At 43.5% G+C, this 25,499-nt stretch overlaps 1 protein-coding gene across 7 annotated transcripts in view; it reads right to left on the bottom strand.

The window, feature by feature from the left end:
• The window catches only part of TMEM108 (transmembrane protein 108), a 161,654-nt gene that overhangs the window by 13,067 nt on the left and 123,088 nt on the right, over positions 1 to 25,499 (bottom strand). Inside the window, exon 1 of one of the 7 annotated variants that reach the window (XM_009086181.4) lies at positions 4,403 to 4,968. The exons of the other annotated variants lie outside the window; for them this stretch is intronic. Within the exon in view, the coding sequence (XP_009084429.1) occupies positions 4,403 to 4,415 (13 nt within the window). The 5' untranslated portion in view covers positions 4,416 to 4,968. Of the gene's footprint in view, positions 1 to 4,402; positions 4,969 to 25,499 lie in introns of those variants that run through there. 7 annotated transcript variants of the gene reach the window in all.

The raw sequence follows: 25,499 nt of genomic DNA, 5'->3' as shown, positions 1-25,499 counted from the left end.
TGCAGATCTCTGCAACCAAAAAAATTCAGCTCATCTTGCCCCCAGCAGCCTCCTGTTACTTTGAAGAGTATCCAGAAGACGAAAACATTGACTAAATAACATGGTGAGAGCCAATTACTAGCAATACACTTTCCACTGCCTGATGCTAAAATTAGCTCTTTTTTTTTTTTTTTTTTTTTTAATTTCTGGAATAAATATCTTTGCCAAATAAACCATCATCTGGGATACTGCTTCCCAGTTCCTAGCCAGCCACAAACAATATGCTCTTAGCAGAACACCTATTCAAATTAAAACCTGTGAATTCTCTACACTGAAATGCAACCAGGAGAGCAGATCAGGCAGTACCCATGGAGCATCACTCTTGGAAATAAAAGGCAGGAGTTATCCTCACATATTTGGCACTGCTTATTGGGAGGTCAAGGTCAAAGCAGATATTCTAGTGTCCATATGGCTAATATTTCATGCCAAGACAAGTGGCTGCCATAGAACAAATTCAAAGAGGAAAGGATGACGATTTATTTTGGATTTGGTGTGTGGAGATAATGGTCCAGGAAACTTTGGGCCTGCTGTTCTGAGCACACAAGATAAAGTGCGTTGGCAGATATTATGAGATACTAGATTATAATGATTGTAATGCCTATTAAAATTTTTGGATGTTCTTTGTGTAACTACCTTCTCTCACACCTCACACACATAAAACCCCCATCACTACCGGAGCAATGTTTTTCTCCAGGATATTTCTGAAAGAATCAAGAACTTGTCAGCTTTTCTGCATATCGTGCTCTGAGGTTAGAAACCCTGATCTTTTGCTGAAAACCCACCTAATATCCATCTCCACTTCTTGAAATACTGATAAAGCTGAGGCTTGCCCCTATAAACATTTATAGTCTCTCTGGGCAGTCTGTTGTGGTAGCAGGTCACCACACATCAGGCATGGGAAACCAGATGCATTTAGCTCTTACCTTTAGGTGGCTTGTAAAGCATGAATAAATATTTATAGGAAATACTACATCAGAAGTAATTTATCTGACAAGAAACAATAACTCCCATGACATTTGGCCATCCCAAGTTGAGGCAGTCAGGTTTTGCTCATCTGCCACTCTTGCTTTAAAAGCCTCTGCAGAGTCACTGTGGCCCTATAAGCTACAGCTTTTTAGGACACTTTTTTCTGCTGGTTGGATGGCCCACAGTAATTCCTTCAGTAACCACCAGAGCTAATCTGTGCCTCTAACTACTGGAAAAATATTCAGCTTAGAGGATCATTGTAAAAATAGCCAGTGCTGTATATTTAGAGAGAAACAGCTGATGATAAGGACTTCACAGTGGATTTTGGTGGCCCTTTTAAGTAGAATTAATTTGCTGGAAAGCAAAAGTAAAGCTGGAATTGGTATTTTTAGATGCTCTGCATCATCACCCAAGCATGCTCTGTCTGGATTTGCAGTGACTTGATTGCCCAGAGCTCTCACTTACTTTTCTGTCATCAAGAATAGGCAAAGTCTTACAAAGTGAGGCTCTTACTGAATTCCCTGATACTGGACTGCCCTTATCGGCAACTTTAGCTTAAGCCTGGGAAAATGATACTCTAAATTTTGGTACTCAGGCACAGGAGGTATTTGTCCCAGAAATGGACTTATCCAGCAGCTGTGACATTCTTCCCTTTCCTTTCCTTCCCTCTGTCTGTGCTTCACAAATGCACCCGTACTAAGGGAAGGACCACGGTGGGCACAATGCCAGTTGTCCCCTAGTGCCTCAGCTTACCTTCAATTCTACTGCCACTGAAAGGAAGCCTTCTGCTTGCCAGCAAGTTCTCCGTGCCAAACTTTGATATTCCAGGTGAGATAACAAATGTTCAAAGTGCAGTCCTTCAGTCTTTGCCTTCATTTTGGCTGCCTAAGGCTCTTAGAGCTGATTTTACTTAGAGCATGAGCCCTTTGGAGTAAGGACTGGCAGTCCTTAGGATCTGCTGGCGCAACAGTAATACAGACTGATGTGAGCACATTATAGCAAATAATAATATTTTCAAAGGTCAGCTCACACCATTAAGTTTTTTCATAAGGGGCTGTTGCTAAGGTACAGGAGCTCAGGGTCAGAACAGACCAAACTGGTTTGTGTTTTAGATGCTACGTGCCAAATTCATGCTTTTGGAACCTAATTTTATGGCTACATTAAATCCATTCAACCCTAATAAGAAGGCTGATTGACCTGACATCTCTGTGGTGTGAACTGTGGTCTTGCATAGTGCTCAGTGCACCAGGAAGGGCATATTAGGTACAAAATGAATTAACTCAAGGATGAAACACAGCAGAGTGACGGCAGAATGTACACAGAGGGTGTGGATGTGCATTTAGCCATAAAAACTTCTTCCTGACAACACAGTGCAATGGCTCAAATCTCAACAGGATCTCCCTGCAGTGCTTCTTCCCACTGTACACTCGCATGAGAGTGGAAATGGTGTGTATAGTTGAGTTTGTGAAGGAAATGAAGCAGTTCCTTTACAGCAATGCTTTAAAAGACCATGATTTACATCTTCAATGAGTCTCAGAAAAGTCTGGAGTTAGGAGTACCTCACTTTCTTAGACTATGAAATCCTCAGGGTTCTACCACTTGGAAACTTCCATGTGACCCTTTTATTTGCACACAAGTGACAGAACTGAGTCCCTCCTTCACAGAAAAAATAAGCAATTCAGGCCTCAGCTGCTTATGTTCTTTGTTTTATCTCTGGACTTTGGGAGGCTCCATGAGGAGCCAGTGTCCTGGCCCAGGACAGCATTAGAAGGTTTTTTCACTCAGGAGTTCACACTGCCTGCTGCTGCCTGGGACCCTTCATGGCCACTTTGAGAGGAGCCTTTTTGCATGACATGGCAGAGCAGACATGTGGCTGTCGAGTCAGCTCATGCGTTCAGCCTCCCTGGGGCACCCCCTTTAAACAACACAAACTTATGTAACTCCTATTCTAAAGCCCATGGAAAGGTTCCCAATGACTTTAGCAAGCGTTGGATCAAGTCCTAATTGCCAGAGATGCAGTGGAAACTTTTGAGCTGCACATTTACGTTTTCTACAGCAAATGAAAATGCACAACGAGCTCAGTCTGGCGTTTGACCCCTTCTGGCCCCTGCTACCTCGGACCTTGCAGCAAGACAAACAGAGCCAGCCTGAGCAGTGCTTGGCAAACATTTTTGCTCTAGGAAGGCAGGAAGAGCTTTTTGCGCAGAGACCTACTGCCGGACTCATTATTTCAGACTGCCGTGGGCAAGGAAAGCAACGGGAGCTGTCCTACAAAGGACCCTTTATCTACAGACCCAGGGCTTGGGTGCACATGGACACAGTGAGGGAGGCTGAAGCCTCTCTGTGCTCCTGTCTTGACTTAGTAATAGCGAGAGAAGATTGTGAAAAACCTCTTCAAACAACAATAACAAGAAGAAACAAAAGCTTTTTTGCAACAAAAGCTTTCTTCTCAACATTAGTAACTTCTCATGTGTCCCTCAACAAACCTAAAATGTTACAGGGAGCAAAATGAATCTTTAATAGGTGGAAACTGTGCACAAAGTGTGTATTATTACTTCCATTATGGTCATTTCTTTGTGGTCTGTCTAAGCAATATGATTTTCACTCACAATAAAGCAGCCTTTGTACAAACAAAGAGTTAAGCAAATTTAATCTCTGTGATTGGTTGCAGAACTGAGGGAAAAAGAAGTAGGTTACTCTGCACAGAAAATTTCTCTTCTCTGAAAGTCTATCTGTCATGCCAGAAATCCCAGATATTAACTTACAAGTTATTATCTGTTTTCCCTGGTATTTGATGAGTGATCAACCTGAAATTCAGCACACAAGCATTTGGTAAAATGCAGGGAAAGAGACACAGAGAGTAACAGCTCTATTTACAGTAACATTAAACAGCACCAGCAGAAGCTCTGGAAATCACATGTACAAACACAAATTAAACAGCTCTTGCTGACACTCCCTGTGCAACAACAGTAACAGCAGTTATGGTTTTCATGTGGCAAGAAGTCACGGTCCTTTAAAGATACAGAAACATTGCAGACCACTATTACTGCTTTGAAATGCACTTACACCACAGACTTTGAGAGAGTGAGCCTGTGAATCAAAATTAATTTCTGGCCCTCCAGAGAGTTAAACAATAGGTGCTACAAAAAGAACAGTGTCGTGTAGTCGCAGAGCAAGCAGTTCCCAATTCGTTCTAACACTGCACTAGAGACTCACAGATACTACAGGGATAGGTGCTTTAGAAATTATTTAGATCCCCTACTCAGCTAAATAAATACAGATATTGGAGCTGTTCAAGCTTGTGAAAAGGCATACTGACAATCAGGGTAACAGTAATTACTGAGAGGAGGGTAATAAAGAGCCTTACTCTAGCTGCTCGTTCAAGGTAAGCACTTACCTGAAAATATCATTTGGACTTGTCAGCAGACATCCTCACCTGCTCACATCACAAGGATTTGGAAGCTTCATCTCTCAGTGGAAAAAGGAAAAATACATCTCTCTAATGAGGCAGCTGCACGCAGGAGTTGCTGTTATTGTTGGAACTGGTTTGAAGGAATGAGGACAGAGACAGCCCAGGCAGGCGTGTCTTGCAGGGCTGTGCAGCGAGAGGGCTCACTCCTTTATGGAGTACCTTTGCAACTGCAAGGCAAGATTACTTACTGAGCCAGTCCCCCTCTCTGCCAGCAGATCGAAGGGCTGCTTGGTATTCCAGCTTGGTTTCCCATCAAGTCCAGATACAGTTTGTCTGACACGAGTCTATTCAGATGCCAGAGGATTGCTGGCAGTTCTTGTTTTCCGGGAACAAAACAGCAACAAGCAGCCCAGCTGCATGCCCTTGTGAGGCTGTTCAGTCCCAGTTCCAAGGCAGAGTGCCCTCCCTCCAGAGCAGAGCTTAGCTTTTTGTGTGTGGATAGATTTTAGAGATCTACCTCCTGCTTCTGCACCTCCACCAGGCTTTCCACTTATTCAATTATCTCTAATGATATTAATATTCCTGTCAGAGGAAAACACAGGGAATGAAATAGTGATCACCCTCTCTCCTTCTCCTTCCCTGGCATCAAAATTCTCACTCTGTATTTTATTTCTTCACTCCTCAGTGGTGAATGGGCAATTTCAACTCGGAAACATAAAGAAGTTCACAGATCCTGTGATTACTGAAGTCATAATCCTGCCTCTCTTCTTCCATTTCTTCTTTTTTTTTTTTTTTTTTTAGTTTCTCTCTGTCTCTTTGGCACAGCTGGCTGTGGAAAAAAACGCTGCCTGGAGAGCACAAAAAAGTGTCCTGGGCAGCAAAATACCAATCCCTCAAAAGGCACAGGAAAATGTTAAGAGAGCAACAAGCTGGGGGCTTCTTGAGGGTTTTTGACTCAGAGCTCTTGTTGTACCCAAGGGCGCTGCAACAGCCCAAGCAGTTTGTTACATGGGCTCCTCACAAAATAAATTCCTAATACTTTTCTAGAGAGAAAATCCAGTTCTTTCTTCTCTCTTACCATACCAGGTGAGAATATCCTAATTTTTTTCCAGGCCTTGGAAATAAGTATGTTGCCACCAGACCTCTTTTTTGATGCTGTGGCCAAATCTGTAAGAAGTGATGTTGTGACAATAGGTTTGAGATGTGGCAGCACTAGCAGCTATGGAGACTCTGACAGTGACGCCAATGCTGATTTTTGGGGACAAGAGTCCCTATCAGGAGAGTAGGCAGGTGCATATATCACAAGCATATTTCACCCACAGTTACACAAACTCTGTCTTCAAAGGTTTGATAATTTTATGAATTATGTGGAAAAACAGAGTAAAAATAATAATCTTAGGTCTGCTTTGCATTTTTGTGCTTTTGTGATGATGCTCCTTTTCTCCCTGCCATTTGCAGTTCACTTTTTGCCTTTACTGTTTCCAGTCTGAAGGTTTTTCTAAATAAAGATATTTCGTGAATTATAAAAAAGAAAAGGTCCTTAAAAATATCAGCTTGTTTAGCAGTTTCTAGAACTCGGGGCTGATTAAGAGCTTGCTGCTGAAACAATGATTTAGCACAAAGCTGCAGCTGGCGTAACAAGAGAACCATGCCACGTATTTTAACCTTTACTGGGGGATTTGCCACATCTGTAAGTAGTAATTCACCACAGATTTCTTCCCTGAGTGCTGTCATGGATGGAAACATATGGCCCAAAACTGCATAGACTGTCGTTTGGAATTTCAGACGAAAACTCTTCATAAGGACAGAGGCTCTGTGCATTCCTTGTCCAAAAACACATGGAACAAACAAAAAATATTTTTTAAAAGCACATGAGCATTTCCTTGGTCTGACAGCTCCCCCCTCACACAAAGCTTGTCCAGCCCCAGCTTTGCAAATGCACATCCCTTCCTCTCCAGCCTTGACTTGGCAGCAGTTTTTGTTGGCAGGATGCTGTTGCCAAGGGAGACAGAAAGGATGTGCAGCTGGCTTTTCTTTCACCTGCACTTAGTGCTGCTGATCCTATTTATGTTACTGCAGAACCTTTGGCTTCTAAGAGACCTACCATCAATGTCACCGGACCTTTTGAAGAGTTTTGACAATGACACAAATAGCTGTGGCCTCTGATGAAAAGCTTAAAATAGGACCTTGCCAAAGAGAGGATGTAGTTGGTGTCACTGATGCTAACTCAAGCCAGGGTGTCCATTTCCCAAGCACTGATAAGAAAGGAGAGGGGAGGATTCAAAGCCATGCTAAAAAGATTTCTGAAAGCTCCCCAAACAGTGAGTAACTCACATATGTAAAAGTTACGTGCTTAGTTGAAGGTAGTCATGGCTCTGGCAGGCAATTCACTCCATCCAGAGGCTGAGAGGCACTTCTCCTGCCTTAGCAAAAGAGGTCACATTGAGGATGATGAATTTTAACTTGATGTCCATCCTTCAGGTGATAAAAACTAGGTGAGAGGAATCCCACCTCATATCCCTCTACCTATTTAAATTGCATCATCATAAAGCAATTTAAAGGGATAAATAGAAGGGATAAATAGAAGTGATGTTTGAAAAGGAGAAACGAAGTCCCCATAGATACTTTCCAGGAGATGAAGTCCCACTGCTTTGGACATTCAGAGCCAGCTTTTACAGAACACCAAGTGAACAACAAGCTCTACAGAGCAACATTACATTGGCATAAAGAGTGGACTAGAACAGCTTTCCCATGGTGATGCATTAGGCATAAAGAGTGGACCAGGGCCTGACAGCTTTTCCATGGTGATGCATTAGGAAGCATTTTTCTTTCAGATATTAGAGGGTAAATGGGAAAACACTAATTGGGCTGAAACTGGAGCTGCTGCCTCTCAAAGAAACAGCACACTACAGATCAGCTGCTCCTGGCCCCTGCAAGGCAAGATGTCTGGTGCCTGCTGAACTGGAAAGTGGTGGGTAGTGTGAGGAAGTAGGAACCACTTCATGCACAAACCTTTTTCCAAAACCACACAGCTCTTGTGCCTGCTGCACTCCTTTCAAAATCCTTCCACTTGCTGTTGGAGACAACCAAGTCCAAGGCATTTGATTCCAGCACCAGATGATATACCTTTTCCAAACCTAATTTCTTCAGGACTAAACCTCCAGCTCTAAGTAATTTACACTGACTTACCTATCAATCAAGGATGCTTTTTCTGGACTCAAGTTACTCTTTCATTACAGCACAGTCATTTCAACTTGTCTTTTCTAAGGAAACACTTAAAGGAACCGACCCTGTCTATCTATCCTCCATCCACCCAATGTTTATCTTTCTCACTAACTCCTGATCCTGATTTCAAACATTGTAGCACACTGTATGACAACTGGTGAGGCAGAGCAGAGCACCCCACTTGTGAATCCTCTGCTTTGACAGTGCAAACCTTCTTCTCCTCTACCTGCAAAAGCTGTGCTTAAACTCTTCAGCTGCAGGTACAGAAGCATTGATATTGCAGCCAGGAGGAATGCTGTCATAATGCACAGGCTGACTAACTCCTATAAACCCTGAAGGTATTTCTGTCATTTCATCTACTCACTGAAAGTAATTTGGATGATTTATTACTTATGCTCCCCTTCAAACACATTATTACTTCCAAGTGCCTGGTTATCCTTGTGCTTGATCTCCAATGAGAGCTGGTAATGAGGAGCTTGCACTGATTTGCTATATGAGCAGGTAAGACACAATTAGAAAGTAATTACTATATTTACCTGCAGGAAAGCTTTATTCTGATTTTTTGATCATTTCTAGTTGAAGGAAAAGGGACACTGCCTCAGAGTGAGTAAATGGGCAGGGGACAGGGAAGAATTGTGCAAATTATTAATAGTCCCAGGTTATCATCTGGGCAAGTGAAAAGCAAACCAGGTCAGGATCAAGGGAGTCAGCATTTCTGGTATGGGGGACTGGGGACTGGTTTGGGGATACAAAAGGTCAGATGTAAATGGAAATTATTCCCAAGATGGACTTGGGATATATTAGTGAGTGAACGTTTCCATGTCCAGATTTTCTCCTGTGAGAACAGCACAAGGATGTGAGGTTGCACATAAATCAGCCAGAAAGGCTGTAATGTGCTGGTTTCATTATCTGATTTTATTATCTGCTGGATTATACAGGCTAGCAAGGCCTCTGGAGTGGATGTAAGGTTGCTAGGGAAAGAAGTGAGCTCTTTTTCATTTCTATTTGTCCTTCCTACAGACTAGAGACAGCTTTCCTTTGGCTTCTGGGACAAAAAGTTGTATTGCCTCTTTGCTGTCTTGAATTGAACCTGGCTTCAGCTAAAGCTGATTTCAGAATAATCTGGATGTTCATCATGGTCCATCCACACTGACCCACGTGGATGCTCTGGGAGCTGCTCTCCAAGGAGCTCTGCTTGTGGCCGGAGGGGGTCAGCAAAGCCCCTGCACAGCAAAAAACCAGAGTGCATGCCTGGAACTCCAGAAAGTCAGAGGTGCATGTTGCATTAGGACATACAAAGATAAAAGTAGAAGATCAAATTCCCTTCTTGAGAATATCAGCTGCTGGCTGCAGAGATGAAGAATGGGGTTTTTGCTCCATTAGGTGAATTGCAAGATTGCACAGGTATTGAGATATGGATTTTTTGCCATGCTTTGGAGCTGGGTATTGGTCTGGAAGGAATGATGGTTCAAGCTGGTGTAGTAAATCATATGTACTTATAAGTAAGGTCACAGCAGGAGCTGGATATAATTTCTGCTAATGAGAGCAGGACTCCACTGCTTGTATTTCACTCAGTGTTATTGCTTCTGAATTCGATTCAAGAGGTGGAGATACTCAATATCATACACAAGGAACAGAAGGGTGAGATGACACAACGACACAAAGTATTTGATTAGTCAGGGGATGAGTAATGTAAATGGAAATACATGTGAAGTTAGGAAGAGGATCTCACTTTATAAAAATTTGCTCTATCAACTCTGCAGTTCATTCACTTTGCAATTTGTATTTGCAATTCAGCATGAATACAGTTACACAACAAAGTAAAATGTTTCACTTCTCTGTGTGGATGGCCTCTTTTTACATCCCCATTTGCATTAAAAAGAAATAAAAGATCCACTACCAACTACGTGTGTGCTGCTTTGGAATGCAATTTTGAACATGTGTTGGTCTTGTCCTTCCACAGGAATATACTGCATGTCTGAAGCATCATTTACCTTCAATGATTAAAGTGTTCATAGTGGACTAAAGTCACTCTGCCTTACACATGACAGGCTGGCACTTGACACCATCAACACAGAATAACTGTTTGGAATTCCAGCAATAATAATGTGCAGGCCCCTACTGCAGCCTTATTCGCACAGTACTTTACAGGTAGGATATTTTAGTCATCTCTCCTTTCTGGTTAAACCTGCCTCTGTTTATATTCAGGAAAGAATTTACTTTACCCATTTCTGAAATGTCATCACCTCCACACTTAATTTTATTTTGGAAGGAAATTGGACTGACAACCCTAACAACTTCTGATTATTCACAGAGCAGCCCTTGTGAAGAGATTAAGTGTACCAGCTTTTCCATGTTGCCCTGTCAGCACACAGCCCTTCAGGGATCTTCTCTTGATGTGAAAGTTAGCTCAGCCCCAATGCTCATTCATCCTTGACTTCTGTTTCCTTAATACCAGTTATGTTGTTGGTGATATGACGTGGACATCTTATCTCTCTCCTTCCTCCTCCAGAAACTACACTGGGAGCCTCATTTCATTTCAGCCAGGCTATAACATAGTTCCCAAAGCACAGTGCTTATTTTTCAGATACTGCTGAGGCGAGCTGGCATCAGAAGGCAAAACTGAGGGCAGCTGCTCTCCTATCTCTTCCCTGCACCATCTCCCCTCCAAGAGCAGGGTGGCTGTGCAGAGCTGCGCAGCAACCTTGGGTGTCCACTGAGAGCACCAAGTGCTCAGACACCTCTGCCTTTCCAGTGCATGGCTGTCCCACACTGGGATAGCACTGCAGGAGCCAAGTGCTGAGGTGCTTGTCCTAATGCTTTGCAGGGAGTTGTGCCTCTGCCCTGTGACCCAGCTGCTCTGCTCTTGAAGGCTATTGATTTCTTTTTCTGGTGGGAATGCAAAAATGCCAGCCACGGAACAGGGACATTCGATTTCTGGTAGTGTCAGTGCCTGCCTCAGTGGTAGCACCTGGCTTCACTGCACTGCCCCTAATATGAGTGACTGCTTGGGCCTCAGAGAGGGCTTGAGATTTGCTGGTGCATTGGCAACAAACTTCCAACACAGCTGTGAGTTGTTTCCTTAGAAACAGTGCAAGTGCAAACATACCCAGAGGTGCGTTTGGAAAGACAAATTCATCTCTGAAATAGATAATAACATGTTTTTACTGCCTACACTGCTCTTTTCCAGGCTTTCCTTGGTCTGGACTTAATTTATTAATATGCAAAACATAATCTTGAAACTAGGGCGCAGTGGAGCTGTTGACAAACAAAGAACTTTCTGTTCAAGCACTTTGAATGAACTACAATTAAACATCACTCTGAGTCCTCACCAGACAGATGCTGGAAGAGCTGTGTGGCAGTCAGATGTTACATTCCCATGAAATGCAATGATAATACTGACAAAAGTGTCTTGTCACAATTTTGCCTTATTACATTTTCCCCCTCTCTCTCTTTTTAAGCATTCTCAGCTGTCATTGTACCCGAACAGCAAAATCACTCCCACAGCAAAGTGCAGTATCAGGATGTAATTCTGTTTGCAGACAGAGCACTAAGTGTGGCACATCAGTGTTAAAACTGCAGGGAGCATTAGTCCTTGCATTAGCATTAACTACTGTGGCTAAGAGAATGCACTGGCCTTAGCCAAGGTCAGGACACCAAGAGGAAGGAATATCAAGAAGCATTATACAAAGGACATAATTTTAAGTGCAGAGTTTCAGCCCTGTTCAGTATGGGTTCAAAGGACTGGATGGAAATAAATAACAGAAGGCTTGCTTGAGGTACCAATTCCAGGACCACAGAGAGCAGTGTCAGGAAAAGCCCCCTGGGACTGATGGTGGCTTCTGCCGCAGCAGGATAATCCAGGGCAACTCCTGTGCAATTAGGAAGATTATTCAACGTACAAATGACTCTCAGAGGAGAACAGAGGAAACAGTAAATGGACCTGAAGAAGTAAAATACAGCTGGAAGTTGAAGACCAGTGGCCAAATTAGGAGTAAGAAATAATATGAAGATTAAGGGCAATTAAGAATTGCAAGGAGTGGAAAGGCTCATCTTTTGTTCTCTTCAAAACTGGGTACTGGGTGGACCATCTGAAGCCATCCAGATAGCTTAGCACAACCTTGGTTGGGTGCTTGGGTGCCTAATTTCCCCCTTTACCTTGTTTGCTGGAAATCAGTGTTTCAGTCAAATAAGAGATTTCAGTAAGATGTGTAAAACAGCTGCTCAGCCCAAGATTACTCACAAACAGTAGCTTGATATAGTGGCTAAAGACAAGTGATCTGGCATGAGCCAAGTCAGTGGCTGAAATCCCTAAGATAACCAGAAACCTGCCTAAGGTTGTATCTTCATGCAATCAGAATCTGACTTCTTGAGAAAGGCACTGGAGCGAGAGCTGCTTCCATCTGATGGTGGCGGCATCAGCCACGTGCCAGGAGCACCACACATGATCACACTTTACTGAACTGGCACTGGGGTGGGAGCAGGCAGATAAAGCAGGGGGAGCAGCAAAATTGACATGTACCTCTTCTCTTACAGGCCTGAAGAAGAGGCTTTGGGGGGATGTGATGTATGGAATACAGCCCTTTATTACTCTCCCATTCCTCTGTGATTCTTTATTGTATATTTATTCAAAAGTGTCCCTGCTGGGAGCTGCTCCTGCATGCTCACTCACTGTCAATTACATTGCCAGAAACACAGCAGCACCTACAGCAAGGTTTCTATTGCATTACAACTATTTCCTGAAGATGACCTTGGGTCCAAGATATTTATCAGACATGTAATAAAACAGAAAGAGGAAAAAATGACACAGCAACAGTTTGCAATGATTTGTTTGTGAAGGTGGTGTGATTTGAACTTGTAAATTACAGGCAAGCACTTTGTACTTGCTATGGTAATAGAAAGAATCTCTTACTCTGAGCCCCATGTCAACTTCTGCCTCTGTCTAAATTAATGCTTCCAATTAGTCGTGTTTTATTGTGCATCCATCACAGAACATTCACTGTTTGGGCTTTGAACAGTACAAATCCATATACTGGTAATTATGAAAAAATACATTTTGTAAGACACAAATATTCCATATTTATCAGCAGCGCCTTGGGCGCTTTACAGGCTTTTTTTCTGACATATTTTTAATTTCTACAGTCAGATTCATCTTTGGGTTTAGTTACTAATTGAAGCTCAAAGGCTGTGTAACTCTTTGCACTGGGTTCAGGCTTGGCTAACTCCATTTTTTCAGCATGTCTCTTGAAAAATCATCAAGCTACCGCGCACGTGTCCAAGGCACTAAGTGATCTTCCAAGCTACGTGGCACATACCATGCAGGAGGAAAAAAATACCCAGACTTATTCCCTGAAATTACATCATATTACCTAATTTATCCAGGGCTGTTTCCAAACTTTCACTCTTTTCCTATGTGAAATCTTTGGCACATGTTAAGAATGTATGTGGAATAGTTTAGAAAGAACAGAAAGGAGGGTAAAAGGGAAGAATGTACCTAAGGCACAGACCAAAATTATGGCTCCCTAATAAGCCTGTGGTTTCAAGAGACATATAACTGTCACAATAATTATTTAACAGGGCTAAAACATTTCAGGTTTGGAGTCAGTCCAGAGGTGATATTTCCAGAAAATAAGGAGGACAGGGAGCAATGCAAGGCCCAAGTCTGAACTGAAACAGAGGCAGTGCTGTCTCTGCTCACTCACTGGGGTCTTGGGAGCAGCTGGACACAAACACCCTTTCACCCCTAGAGCAGCTGCTCTTGGCAGAGCATGATTAAAAGGGGAATATGATAACAATTCTTACAAGCTAGTTTAAAAATGATCCCTGAAAACAAGAGAGATTTGGTTTTTTTATATGGCATTACTGGAAAGCAAAACATCTGACACCAAGCTTTTATCTGAGCAGGAGATTTTAGCTGATTCTTTACTGGCCAGTCACCTATACAGCATCTCTGGAGGCACAGGAAGAGCACAGCCTCCCTCAACAAAACCTTTCTGATATAAGAGGACTGTCTGTGTAGCACTGAATTGTCTGAACAGCTCTGTTGTGCTACCTGAGATGGACCTTGATGTGAGTGTAGGACAGGGATGAGGAGGATGGGGAGAGGATGCAGCTGGAGAGTTCTGCTGCATCGTTTCTGGAATGGCAGCAAAAGAGATGTGCCCAAGGGCAGGCTGAGTCACTTTGCAGAGAGCTGCTGTGCTTCACTGCTGCTTGAAAGGGAAACATTTTAAATCTTGCTCCCTTTGTGGCTCCCAAACAACTGTCTGGAGAGAAAGGGAGGGCATCACAAGCTCTGGTGCCAGTTGCACATTGCATCAGGGCTTTCCTGCTTGCTCCCATGCAGCTCATATGGGACAAAGTCACGGGGAAAGCTTAGCTGGGATGAAACCAGCAGGTTGCAGCAGAAATTATTCTTTAAAATCCTTTAAGTTTTAATGAAGATTCAGATCTTCCTCTAAAGCAGGCTAAAGCTTCTCCTGTGTGATTCCATGAAGGCTCTCTAACTCTAGAGGGTGTTAATTATTCACAAGCGGCGGAGGTAAAGAGCTGGTGGCACACAGCTCTCCAGCCACATGGATGGATGAATGGAATTGGTTCATTTGGCTTTCCCAGCAGCAGTACCTGTGGGTTGAGCAGGACCCACCTAAACCTTCATTTTCAGATTCTGGCCCAGGCAACACATGTATCAACTCTCTTGCAGGCTCTGTAGAGCAGCAGACCTGACCCTGAGCTCGTGTGAAACATCTGCCCCTACTGAAACCCAAAGAGCTCTGCCAAGCTGGAGCATCCAGGGGCTGGCTCTGTGGCTGCAGAGCTGCAAGGCCAAGAGCACTCTGTCACTACCACAGCCTGAGAGCCAGCAGTGCAGACTGACCCCTCCAGAGCTCCACTCTTATCTTGGTGGCACAGTCCATTAACAGGATCATGTCAGTGCATGCTTCTCCTACACCTCCCTCCTGAGCCAGTGCTGCCTCTAGCCTCAAACAAATGAGCTGATTGCAAGGGGGAAGAAAGGAAAGGGAGGACACAAGTGGATGGCAGAAAGCAAATATTTTTAGATAGTAGGACAAAATAACCAATTGTAATCTCTGTTAAAAAAAAAAAAAAAAAGACTCACCCATTCATTTATTCATTCATTCATTCATTTGTTCATGGGCATGGATATGATCAAACTCACCCTGCAGAGACTAGGAGTTGCTGGTGGCAGCTATGCCAATCAATTCCTAGCAGGCACCTTGTGGGATGCATTTACATGTCTTTTCATGATGTGTGTATGATTATGCTGAAAAGTTTTCTCTGCCCCTCCTGCACAGCCACAGGCACAAGTACGTTATAGCAGCAGTTGTGAGGGAAGAAGTCTGGGCAGAACAATGTTTGTTATAATTAACACACACACAGAGTTATATTTCATTTTTATATTTTGTTCATGTTTTTATGAAAAATCAAATCAGGAAAAATTTCAATCTCTTGTGGTTTAGGTCCTATCTCTTTTTCCAGTATACATATCAAGGTCTTTCTCTTTCATTTGTTGGAAGTTGGAAAGAGCTACTGACACAGGCTGCCCAAGGAAGGCAGTAGTGCGAATCAGATGGAGCATTCTGAGGTGAGTCTGAAATGTCCACACAGCATCATCTCCAATAGGAGAGGAGATAAAAACACAGGCATTTGAGTCTCCTCTATTACAGTCCCTGAGCAAAATTACTCATTTGGAGGCATTATCTCTACAAATGGCAAAATCTTCAACCATGTACACATGGCATGCAGCCTATGACTATAAAATCAATTTAAAAGGATGCCTCCTAATGCAAAGTAAAGACACAACATTTGCTCAACCCCAAATATATGTCATGACAACAGACACTCAGCTGAGGTGTGAGAATGGAGCGCTCTGCCTCCAAACCACAAGAGGCAGAATGCTTTTGAACTGGGTGGAACAGAGCCCTAGCTGACAAACTGACCTCAGCTAGACCTGGAGGGACACCTCTGTCACACTAAGCAGAGATTTTTGTCATGAGATGTCAGAGGATGGCTGGGTCATTTGTGGAGATGTCTTTCAATGGTTTAGGAGTAGGAAGACTTGATTCTATAACAGCTGCTCATTTGCAGTTTGCCTGACACAGCAAGTGACAATTCAATAAAGGCAGGAACTGGAAAAATCACTTTCTGTAAATATGTTATGGGTTTAAGGGGTTTTAATATGTCTGCTCCTTTTAATGATTTGCAGTCTATAGTTGTTTTTCTTAGGTCAAGAAGCTTATTTGAAGATGAAGGGGGCAGATCTGGTGGAATTTTATGTGGAATTTCATACAAGTGCTCAGCTTGACAGAAACAACCAAACTCACCCAATGACAAACTCAAGTCAAAGGCTGATTCAAACTTACTCAATGGATTTGTGTGACCAATCCCTCAATGTTTTGATTGGTCACACAAATCCATTGAGATGCTATCCGCAAAATTTGAGATGCTATCCGTACCTGTGTGCTGGGTTTGTAAAAATGGAAAGTTTGTCTCTCTCTGCCACCACCAACGTGTTAAGTCAAAGCCCCAAAAGGACACTTGAATTCCAGCATTAAGTCTTTACTGCTCCCTGGAATGGGTAAAACATTAGGGAAACCTCTGCAGATAGCAGCCTTGGAGAATTGCTCTAAGGAAAGAAAAGAAGAAGGAAAAACAAAGGAGATACCCCAAGACAGGAAGTAGGGAGAAAGACAAAGGAAGGAAAAGGAGAACAGAATAAAGTAAGAATGGAAGATGGCATATTTTGTTACCAAGCAATACTGGATGTAAGAACTATGTTCAGAATAAATAACGTTATCTGGAAAAGCTAATTGCTTGTATCTGGCAAAATCCTTTTTCTGATCATTGCACAAACCTCCCGTTTACATGGCTGAGATATTTATTTCTTGCTGAATGAACATTATTTATACTTTGGCCTAGAGTTTGGCATCAGAGCTGCAACTGGGTCTTTCATTCAGAATAAATCTGACATTCCTCCCTTCAACCACTGCTTAACAGTCTAGGAAAAACTGTTGATGAATTAAATTCTTCATCAATATGTACAAACTGTGCCAGGATGAGCTCTGCCCTCAGACTGGCATTTCAGGAGGGCTGTGCTGCAGTACTTCAAAGCAAAATTTGGCCTTCAATTCTAATTGCTCCCAACTCTAGAAATATTGAATTGATTTTCTTCAGACATGAACTGTTTTCTCCTTCATCACTGAGGTCTATAAAACAAGCTGGGTTCAAATTTCCTAGCGTCAGCTCTTCTTGAGTTATGAGGTCAGAGAAGCTGCAACCGGAACAAATAGGAATAGCTGGTTTCTCTTCACGCCCACATATCATAAAAACAGCCAGGCTGCCTTTGCTGGGTGTTCTCAAAATATTCACCTTTAGACTGAGCCAAGCCTGAAAGGTACATTGCTACCCCTCAAAGAACTTTCCTCAGAAAATTAGGAACAAGTGAAAATTGGGGAAGAGCCTGGAAAAAGAAACCGACAGGAAGCAGTAACAGTAGTTTTGTTTCCACAGAAGTAATTTACAATTCCCACACCTCCATCATAAATTAGCTTTGGAGGAGCCCACACACTCCTGAGTGGGACTGTGGCTTTCTTCTTTCCTAGAAGAGACATTTTTGCTCTTAGCATCAGATAATCATAGGCTGCTTAGGGAAATTTTAATCTGTTCCTTCTGTCTCACAGACAGGAACCCTGCCATGATGACTGTCGGGAACGTGTGTAAGACTTCCCCCAGACCCTGCTCACTGCCTGCTTTGGCAACCCCACCTTTCAAGCTGAACCTTGAAGCCCAGACCATGGCCAGAACCACGTTCACGAAGCCTGCCCAGGGGTTTTAGCATAATCTGATATATTTATGCATTTCACATTGAGACATGTTGGTCGGATGAGGAGCCTGCTCCATGTTAGGCATCCTGGGACATTGTAATCATCCGGTCATTCTCCGAGGAACACTTGTACCCATGTTTGCCTTCTGCAGCTTTAATAGGATCAAATGAGATCTTTTAAAGTCTGGGCCACTGTAATAAACCAAACAGCTCCAAATGCTCATATTGGAGGGGTCAAGGAGGAATTGGAATCAGGTGCTTACAAACCAACTTGTTGAAATACACAGACAAATACAAAAAGAAAAAAAGAGCTCATTTACCCCTAGTCCCTTTTTAGCTAAAAATTATTTGCACTTGAAAACCTCCTGACCAGCCTAACTGCACATCCCTAGCCAAAGGCAGTGGTTATGAAACACCATGTAACTGCCCTGTTTCACATGTCATTCCCTGGGACAGGGAATCTCTAGTACAGCATGAAGACGCTGAGGACATCACGCGGGGCCACCATGTGAAAACATCTTATTACTCAGTTGTCACGCTGTCAAAAGCTGCAACCACTCACTGCTCTAGTGAGCCATGAATGACTTGTTTTGCTCCTTCTCAAGCTCTCCTGGCAAATACAGAAATACTGAGACACAAATGCCCATATCTTGATCACCAGAAGGAAGGGTCACTGGGATGCTGAAATACATTTTTTATGGTGATGAAGGGCAAGTGCTGTGGGCAAAAGCTATTTCTTGAGGACCCAGCTACTTGCTCTGCCATTTTTGCTTCCTGCCTCTAAGACAAAAAGCCTGCACAGTCCACCTGTGCCACCAGGCTTCCCATCAGGTTCAATCTCACCCTGGTGCTCTGACAACGATCAGGGCAAAACAAGTTACAAAGATCTGCCCATCCCTGAGGCACCTGCAATGCACTGAAATCACAGGGGTTACAGAAACAGAGCTGAGGGCAAATCTGGACCCATTATCTTCTGGCTGTTTTGAGAAAACAAGTGTAACAGGGCAGCTGTTCCTCTTTAGAAATAAATAGGTTACAGTGTTTGCATGTTTATGGGGATTTGCTCCCCAAGGTGCATCACGCAACTCCCATTTAGCTAAAGTGGGTGACATGGGAATGCTGAAAAGTGGAGAGACAAATTAATACGAGGTTTGCCACTCAGCCTTTCAGTGAGAATACAGCATTCTTATTTAAAAATAATAGGATAGTGGTAGCTATAAACCAACTGCGACTCAGCATTGAGGAAAACAGTAAAAATTTGATTAGAAAAACATTTCAGACCCTGAAAATAATGGTACACTGCAATTGTAGCAATGATTTTGTTGTACTGCATGTGAAACCAGTTACATTGGTGGTCAGGCAAGCCAGTGTTTCTCCCTGCCTTTCCAAAGGGCAGGTGCTTTAGCACAGGCTCAGCTGCCTGGGGTGTGCATGTGGAGTAGCTGTGTTCTGGCCAGAACTAATCCTGGAGTGTGCTCTTGCTGTCCATACTGCAAAAATAAGAGTACAGGGCTGATGTCTGCACCATAGGGAGTACTGATGCATCATCCAGGGTTAATGAATTTTATGGATCTGCTTCCTGAACATGTAGTTAATGAGCCCAGAAACTGTAAGCACCAAGCCTCAAGCATGCCCTGTTGCATCGATAGACAGGTGGCTGTGAAGAGCCAGGCTTGGACATGTGGATGTTTCTGCTTGACTTCAAAAGGAACCTCAAGGCTGCATGCAAAAAACATCAGGGAACACATGGAAAGTCACCCAGGTCTTGACATCAGGCCCTGCCCATCCCTGCCTTTCCAGGAGCTGCCAAAGGAACCCTCTTATGAAGCTGCAGAGGGGCTGTCTGCAGCTCCTGGGAGCACAGGGACAGAGCCTGTCATGTCCCCATGGTCTCTTCTCACTCAAAGTGGGGCAGGACACACCTGATCCAGTCTGCTTATGCCTCACCCTGACCCTGTCATCAATAGAGCAGGAGCTTAAATACAGGGTCTTATGGTCTTATTAAGGGTGTTGCAACCAGGGAAGAATATAACAGATCTATGTTATATATAGATCTATATATACCTATCTATAGATAGATAGACAAATGTCTGTCTGTCTGTCTATCTATCTATCTATCTATCTATCTATCTATCTATCTATCTATCTATCTATCTATCTATCTATAACATATACTTTTTTATGTCTTGATAGATATAAAAATAATATATATAAATATATATATACACACCACTATAAGATATTATGTTGTTACAGTAGTTAAAAACATTTGATGCCAAATTTCACTGTTGCTTTGCATAGCCAGACATCCTCCAGCTGATCCAAAACATTCTGATTGAACTGTTTTGTGGAGAGAAAAGTTTGCAGGCAGCATCTTTCTGGAGCTTTTCACACACAGGCACAGTGGCAGCTAAAGAGGAGGTCACAGTGGCATGGCAAACCAACCTCCCTGAGGCCTCTGCTCCGTTTCTGTCCTCTAAAGGGTTGGAGCCCCTGCTGACACCCTTGCTACTGAGTGATAGCTGAGATGGAAATTAAATAGCTGGAACATTTGCCTGTGTGTGCAGAGGGAGGCAAACAGGAAGGGAGGGGGAAGCTGTTGATATATAGAAATTGGGTAGAGCAGTAAATATTAGCATTAATTTTGCTCATCACAACTGCCCATTCATTGCAGTTTTCCATGTACCAAATCCATAAGTCTGTATGTGCTGAGCCAGTGGCTTGCCATAGCAAGCAGCAGATAATGTATGTACTACCTCCCTTATAATGGATTGGTTATTTCAGCCTTGATGTGATGAAATAAATGACAGCAATTTTGCTAATACATGTGTTTTCAGCTCTCCCCCTCCTTTCAAATAGGGCAAAAAGGTGTCCTTTAACATTTAGAGCCATGGAAGAACACAATATGTATGGTGGTAAGTGACTATAATGTAGTATGCCATAAACTCTAAGTACCATCTGGTTTGAAAGGAAGCTGATATGAGGTATAAAGAAGGTATTTTGCACATAAAAGAGGTAATAAATTTGGAGTTTGCTGGAGGCAAACTAGAGGATTTAGACCCAACTGGAAATAAATCCATTGCAAATATTTTGAAGTATTGTATAGATATATTAAGAAAAGATTCTGCCACTAAGCTGAAAGTTCTTCTGGTTCATCTGGTGATATTGGAGCTTTGCTGGTCAAATACTGATCATATCAATCTGCATTCTGCTTCAGACTGATGGTGGGAAATGTATGGCATGAGCAATGCATTGCATGAGCAATGTTTCTACATTCTCCTCCAGAGTACCCAATTCAATAGCAAAGGATCACTGTTTCATGTTTTCCTTGCCATAAAGAAGAAATTGGATGGGTGCATCATGGTCCTCTTCCCTCCCTATGCTCTGCCTGCCCATGTTCTGCTTGTTATTGAGGCCAAGCTGTGCCTGAGAAATTGGAAAAAGCAGCCAGAAGCAAGTTTTCCCATGAGCCTAAGCCCACTACCAGCACATAGCAACTGAAAGCCCTTGTCCCAAGGAGCTCAAAACAATTCCACCAAATTCAGCCTGCACAAACCCAGAAGAAGTAGGTGCAGCTGGAGACTCCAGAGCACAGTTCAGGGCTGGGAATGCTGGCGAATTCTTAGGATGAAATAAACCCACATTAAGAACAGTTTGTGTTTGTTCAAGGCAAGAAGCAAAGATTCAAGGTCTGATCATGGGCCCACTGCCATCAGAGGGAGGATTTCCACCAATCTAAAGTGGCTTTAGCCAAAACCTGTAGCTTGGCTCTCATTTTGTGCAAGCTCCTGTGCCCTACTCTGTCCCCAGAGAATGGCAGAGGCCCTGCACTGCTCTAATCCTTGGCATGAGCAGAAAATCCTGCTGGGAACCCAAATAACTCTCATGATGTGAGGACAGCTCTGCCCCTCAGTAGGGCTGGATGTTAAACCAGCTGTTAAACACTGCCTGCAGCCAGCTGCACAATCTCCAGCTGTTGCAACCCTCATCCCTCAGAGAAGAGGCACCACCTCTTCTGAGATATGCCAGCTCCCCCCTCTTTTTGCTGGATTGGTCACAGAAGTCCCTGCCACCCCCAGGCTTCTTGACCCTCACTGGGTTATTATTTTTCCAGCACTCCTGTTGCTTTCTGGGGGCTCCCAGTTCTCAAAGATTTATCAGACCAAACAGACTGTATCCAGCAGTGGTGGGAGTTGTTCCTGATGTTTATAATCCCAAATATTACCGTTTTACATCACAGATACCTCTTTTCCCTGATTAATGCTGACTGGCCTCTTTCCCTTCTGCCACTTTGCTTAAGTCATATTTGCCCTTAGAGAAAAATGTGGCAGAGCCACGAACAGGAATGGAAAGCTCTGTCATATGGAGAGACAAGGATGCAACGTGATAATCATGTTAACCAACTCACTGCCCTTTGGATGCTTGGCCCACATCCAGCACAGTGACATCAACACAGCACTCTGGGCATGCACTGCAAGGTCTCAGATTGTGCCAGAATGTCAGGCAGTGCCCTGGAAGCTGTGGGGTTCTCAGGGGCTGTTCAGCAAAGTGCTGCACATCTGTCCCTACCCATGCAGCAACATGTGCAGCACTGTGTGGGGACAGCAGCACTGCTCACCCTCCCTCTTGGAAACCCACTGAAATCATCACACAAACCCACGGGGGAGAATATACCCTTCACAACTTTCTACAGCAAAAATGGAGTGCAAGACAAAACATTAAATGGATGTCTGGCCTTGCCTTGCTAACAGAGAGCTTCTTATTGGGGATTTCTACATGGCCTTCCACTGAAAAGCAAGGATTTCAGGGAGCCTTGTGTGCTTCAGCTTGGTCAATCAAAGATTTGCAGCCATGTAGACCACAGGAGCCCTAGTAGTCCTGGTTCCTAGCAGGGGCTGAGGAAATGCTGATGAAATTCTGGCACCTCTCTGCAAGATACAGAGGTGTGACCCACCTGTAGTGAGCAAAGGCACAGACTGAACCCTCTCCTCCAGGTATCCCACTTTCCTGGTGCAGTCACATATGAGCTGGTCAAGAGCTCAATCCCAGGCATTGTGTAGCAAATCCAGAGTTTGCTTTCAGCAGCTTCCTCAGACTCGGTAACAGCACAGCCACAACTGGTCTTGCCCTCTTAGCAAATGAAAGTTCATTTTGTTGCCAGATGAAGAACTATTTGCTGGTAGGAAAAAGACAATGATTATTTTGCAAAACCATTAGACTCTGAAACCACACAGCGAGGAGAATTGTGTTAAATGTTAACAAAGGAGAGGGATGGGAGAATACATTTTATTGATCAAGGGTCCCCAAAGTAATGAACTAGACCAGTTGTGTCACCTCAGCTCCAAATTTGGGAAATAATATTGTGTTCATCAGGCAGTGAACTACAACTTCAGGGTTGGTGGCCACCAAAGCCCACCAGAGAGACCCCAGGGATGAGAGAACACATGCACTAATGAGGAAGGAAATACACTGATGACTTCAAGGAAATGATTATCATATGTATGTTTCTTCTGGGAAATCAATGAATATGTATGTAAACTATAGTAGATAAACAAGAGCCTTTTCTGTACTCAGCTTGGGCAACATTTTGGTGGAAATATCCCCTTGCACATCTGGCACCAAATACAGAATGCCTGCTTCTTAATGCCATGTTGATGTTAAGAAGTTTTATTTTATGGATTTTTGGTAATAGCTTCCTATCCAGTCTATCTTCTGTCTTCTGCCTAATCCATCACTGAAGTTACCAAGTTGAATTTCCATGGCAACAGACTGTGAGGTCAGAGAGAAAGTACTAGGCTGGATCAAGCATCTGAAGTGGAACTGCGAAAGGGAAAGAACAAAATTACTTAGAAAAATTAACTGTCATAATAAAGGGAGCAAGAAAAATAAAAGACAGATCAGATAATTTACTCCCAGTTTGAAGACTCAGTTTGGTTTCTGACAAAGCTGTCAGCGGTGAATACACCCTCTTACACACACAGAAACCCAATTTGTCTCTTTGCTTCCTTTGAGGTCAACAGCAACTCCAGCAGGTGCAAAATATGGACATCCAGGGAACTGCAGGGGAATTCCCAGACTTCAGCAAAATTTCTTAGTATCTGCATCTTCTTGCTTAGTGAAAGCCCATCACATATTGTCTCAGGCCTCCACTGAAAGAACATCTCCACCTCCACATATGGTGGGACAGACATGGAGACTTTAAACGCTTTTTTTCTAATGGAGAACACACCAATGCATTTCTCCTTTAATCCTCTTCTTAAAGGTGTAGTGACCACAGCCTAAAGCTATGTTTAATTAGCTGTCAGTTGTTTGCTCCCTGGCATAGCCCTAATGCAGGCTCCTACTTCCTGACCAGCAGCTCCCAAGGGACCACCTGCCAGTGCCCCCAGCATCCACATCAGACACCCCATAGAGGCAGTGGAGTCAGCAGGGTGAGCCTGAAGATGGATGGCACAACTTCAGTGAGGGTGAGGGATGGGGGAGCGAGGTGGGAATGTAGATGTCCCCCAGGGATGCTGGCATCCCTCTGGGGTTGGGTGAATTGTCACACAGGAGGTTGTGCTGTTGTAGGAAGACTGGAAGTTTTCTCCTATTTTTAATAGGGTCTCCTGCTGTGCCTGAGATGCTGTCACTGATGTGGGCCCCGTCACATCACAGCAGCCACACAAGGCCAGTGCTGACACTGTCTCCAACCCAGTACCTTCCCTTTCCTTTAAGCAGCACCATACTCTGTCTGTCCACATTTGTTACCACCTTGCCCTTCCAGGTGATGGTCTAAGACCTACAGTTCTTCAGAAAAATCCAATTAGGGACGTTGTGCAAGCCCCTCTTCAGATGAAAGCTGCTGATTCATTAAGCTCCAGGCTTGCTGCCTTTACCCAAGGAGCACAGCACACATTTCCCCCTGGCAGGGCTCCCTCCCTTCCTTCCCACACCATTGGCATGTGCTGCACATCAGAGGAGACAAGAGGCTTTAGGGTTTCCGTGCTCTCCACCCACAGGGGATTTTTCTCCCTTGTTCAGGAAAGATAAAGGAGGCAGGCAGTATCAGACCCTGAAAACATTCTGGTGATGTTTGGAGGGGAGGGAGGCAGATATGGAGAGAAACCTCTAGTGCCTATCTGGGATTTATAATGTGACTTAAATTACTGCGTTTTTTCTGCTACTTGATCTGAGAGCATATTTGAGTAAATCTGAATATCAAAGAAATACAGAAAGACAATGGGGTGAGGAGTAGGGCAGAGACTGACAGGAAAATAAAGAAACCAGGAAGGCAGTACAAAGACGATATTGCAGATAGACCAGATTAAAAGATGAAAAAAAGAGGCAACCTCACTGGCCACCAGGAAAAACCACTAAACATAAATACAGGGGTTTTTTTCCCCACCTAATTTTATCAGACATTTCAGACATTTTATAGATTGTTCATAGGCTACACGTACTCTCTTTCTTTTTTTTTTTTTTTTTTGTAGTTTTCTGACAGTGGGTGATAGAAGGGCCATGAAACAGTTTTACACTAAAGCACTATGGACAAAGCACTGCTGAAGACAGTTCCTTGATGCACATTAGAATAAATCCAGAGCTTGACCTGGATCCTGAGGATGTGCATTTAGTGCACTTGGCCAGAGCAAAGCATAAACAACAAGACCTACCAGATGGAATGGCCCTCTGCCACCCTGAAAACTGAAGAGGAATGTACATGTGCATGGTGGGACAGAGCAGAGCTACTGAGACTCTCCAGCCTTCTTTGTGTGGCTATAGGAGGTGGAACATTCAGCTCCTTAAAAAAAACAACAACCAGGAAAAGGATGTCCACAGCCTCTCTGCAAAAGAACCACACAGAATACTTAACCATGCCTGAAACACCAAACCACCACTGCACCACTTCATTATTTTGACCAGGAAAATACTTGGTGTCCATAATGCCAGGAAAAGCCTACAAGGTATTAAGAGCCACAAAACCAATTCTCACCCATGAATAAGGCCCACAGCCCATGTTTAACACCTAAGGAT

The sequence above is a fragment of the Serinus canaria genome, chromosome 2 (genome assembly GCF_022539315.1).
Source record: "Serinus canaria isolate serCan28SL12 chromosome 2, serCan2020, whole genome shotgun sequence".
Classification (NCBI taxonomy): domain Eukaryota; kingdom Metazoa; phylum Chordata; class Aves; order Passeriformes; family Fringillidae; genus Serinus; species Serinus canaria.
Note: the sequence above shows the minus strand (reverse complement) of the source record. Positions and strands in the feature narration are given on the sequence as shown.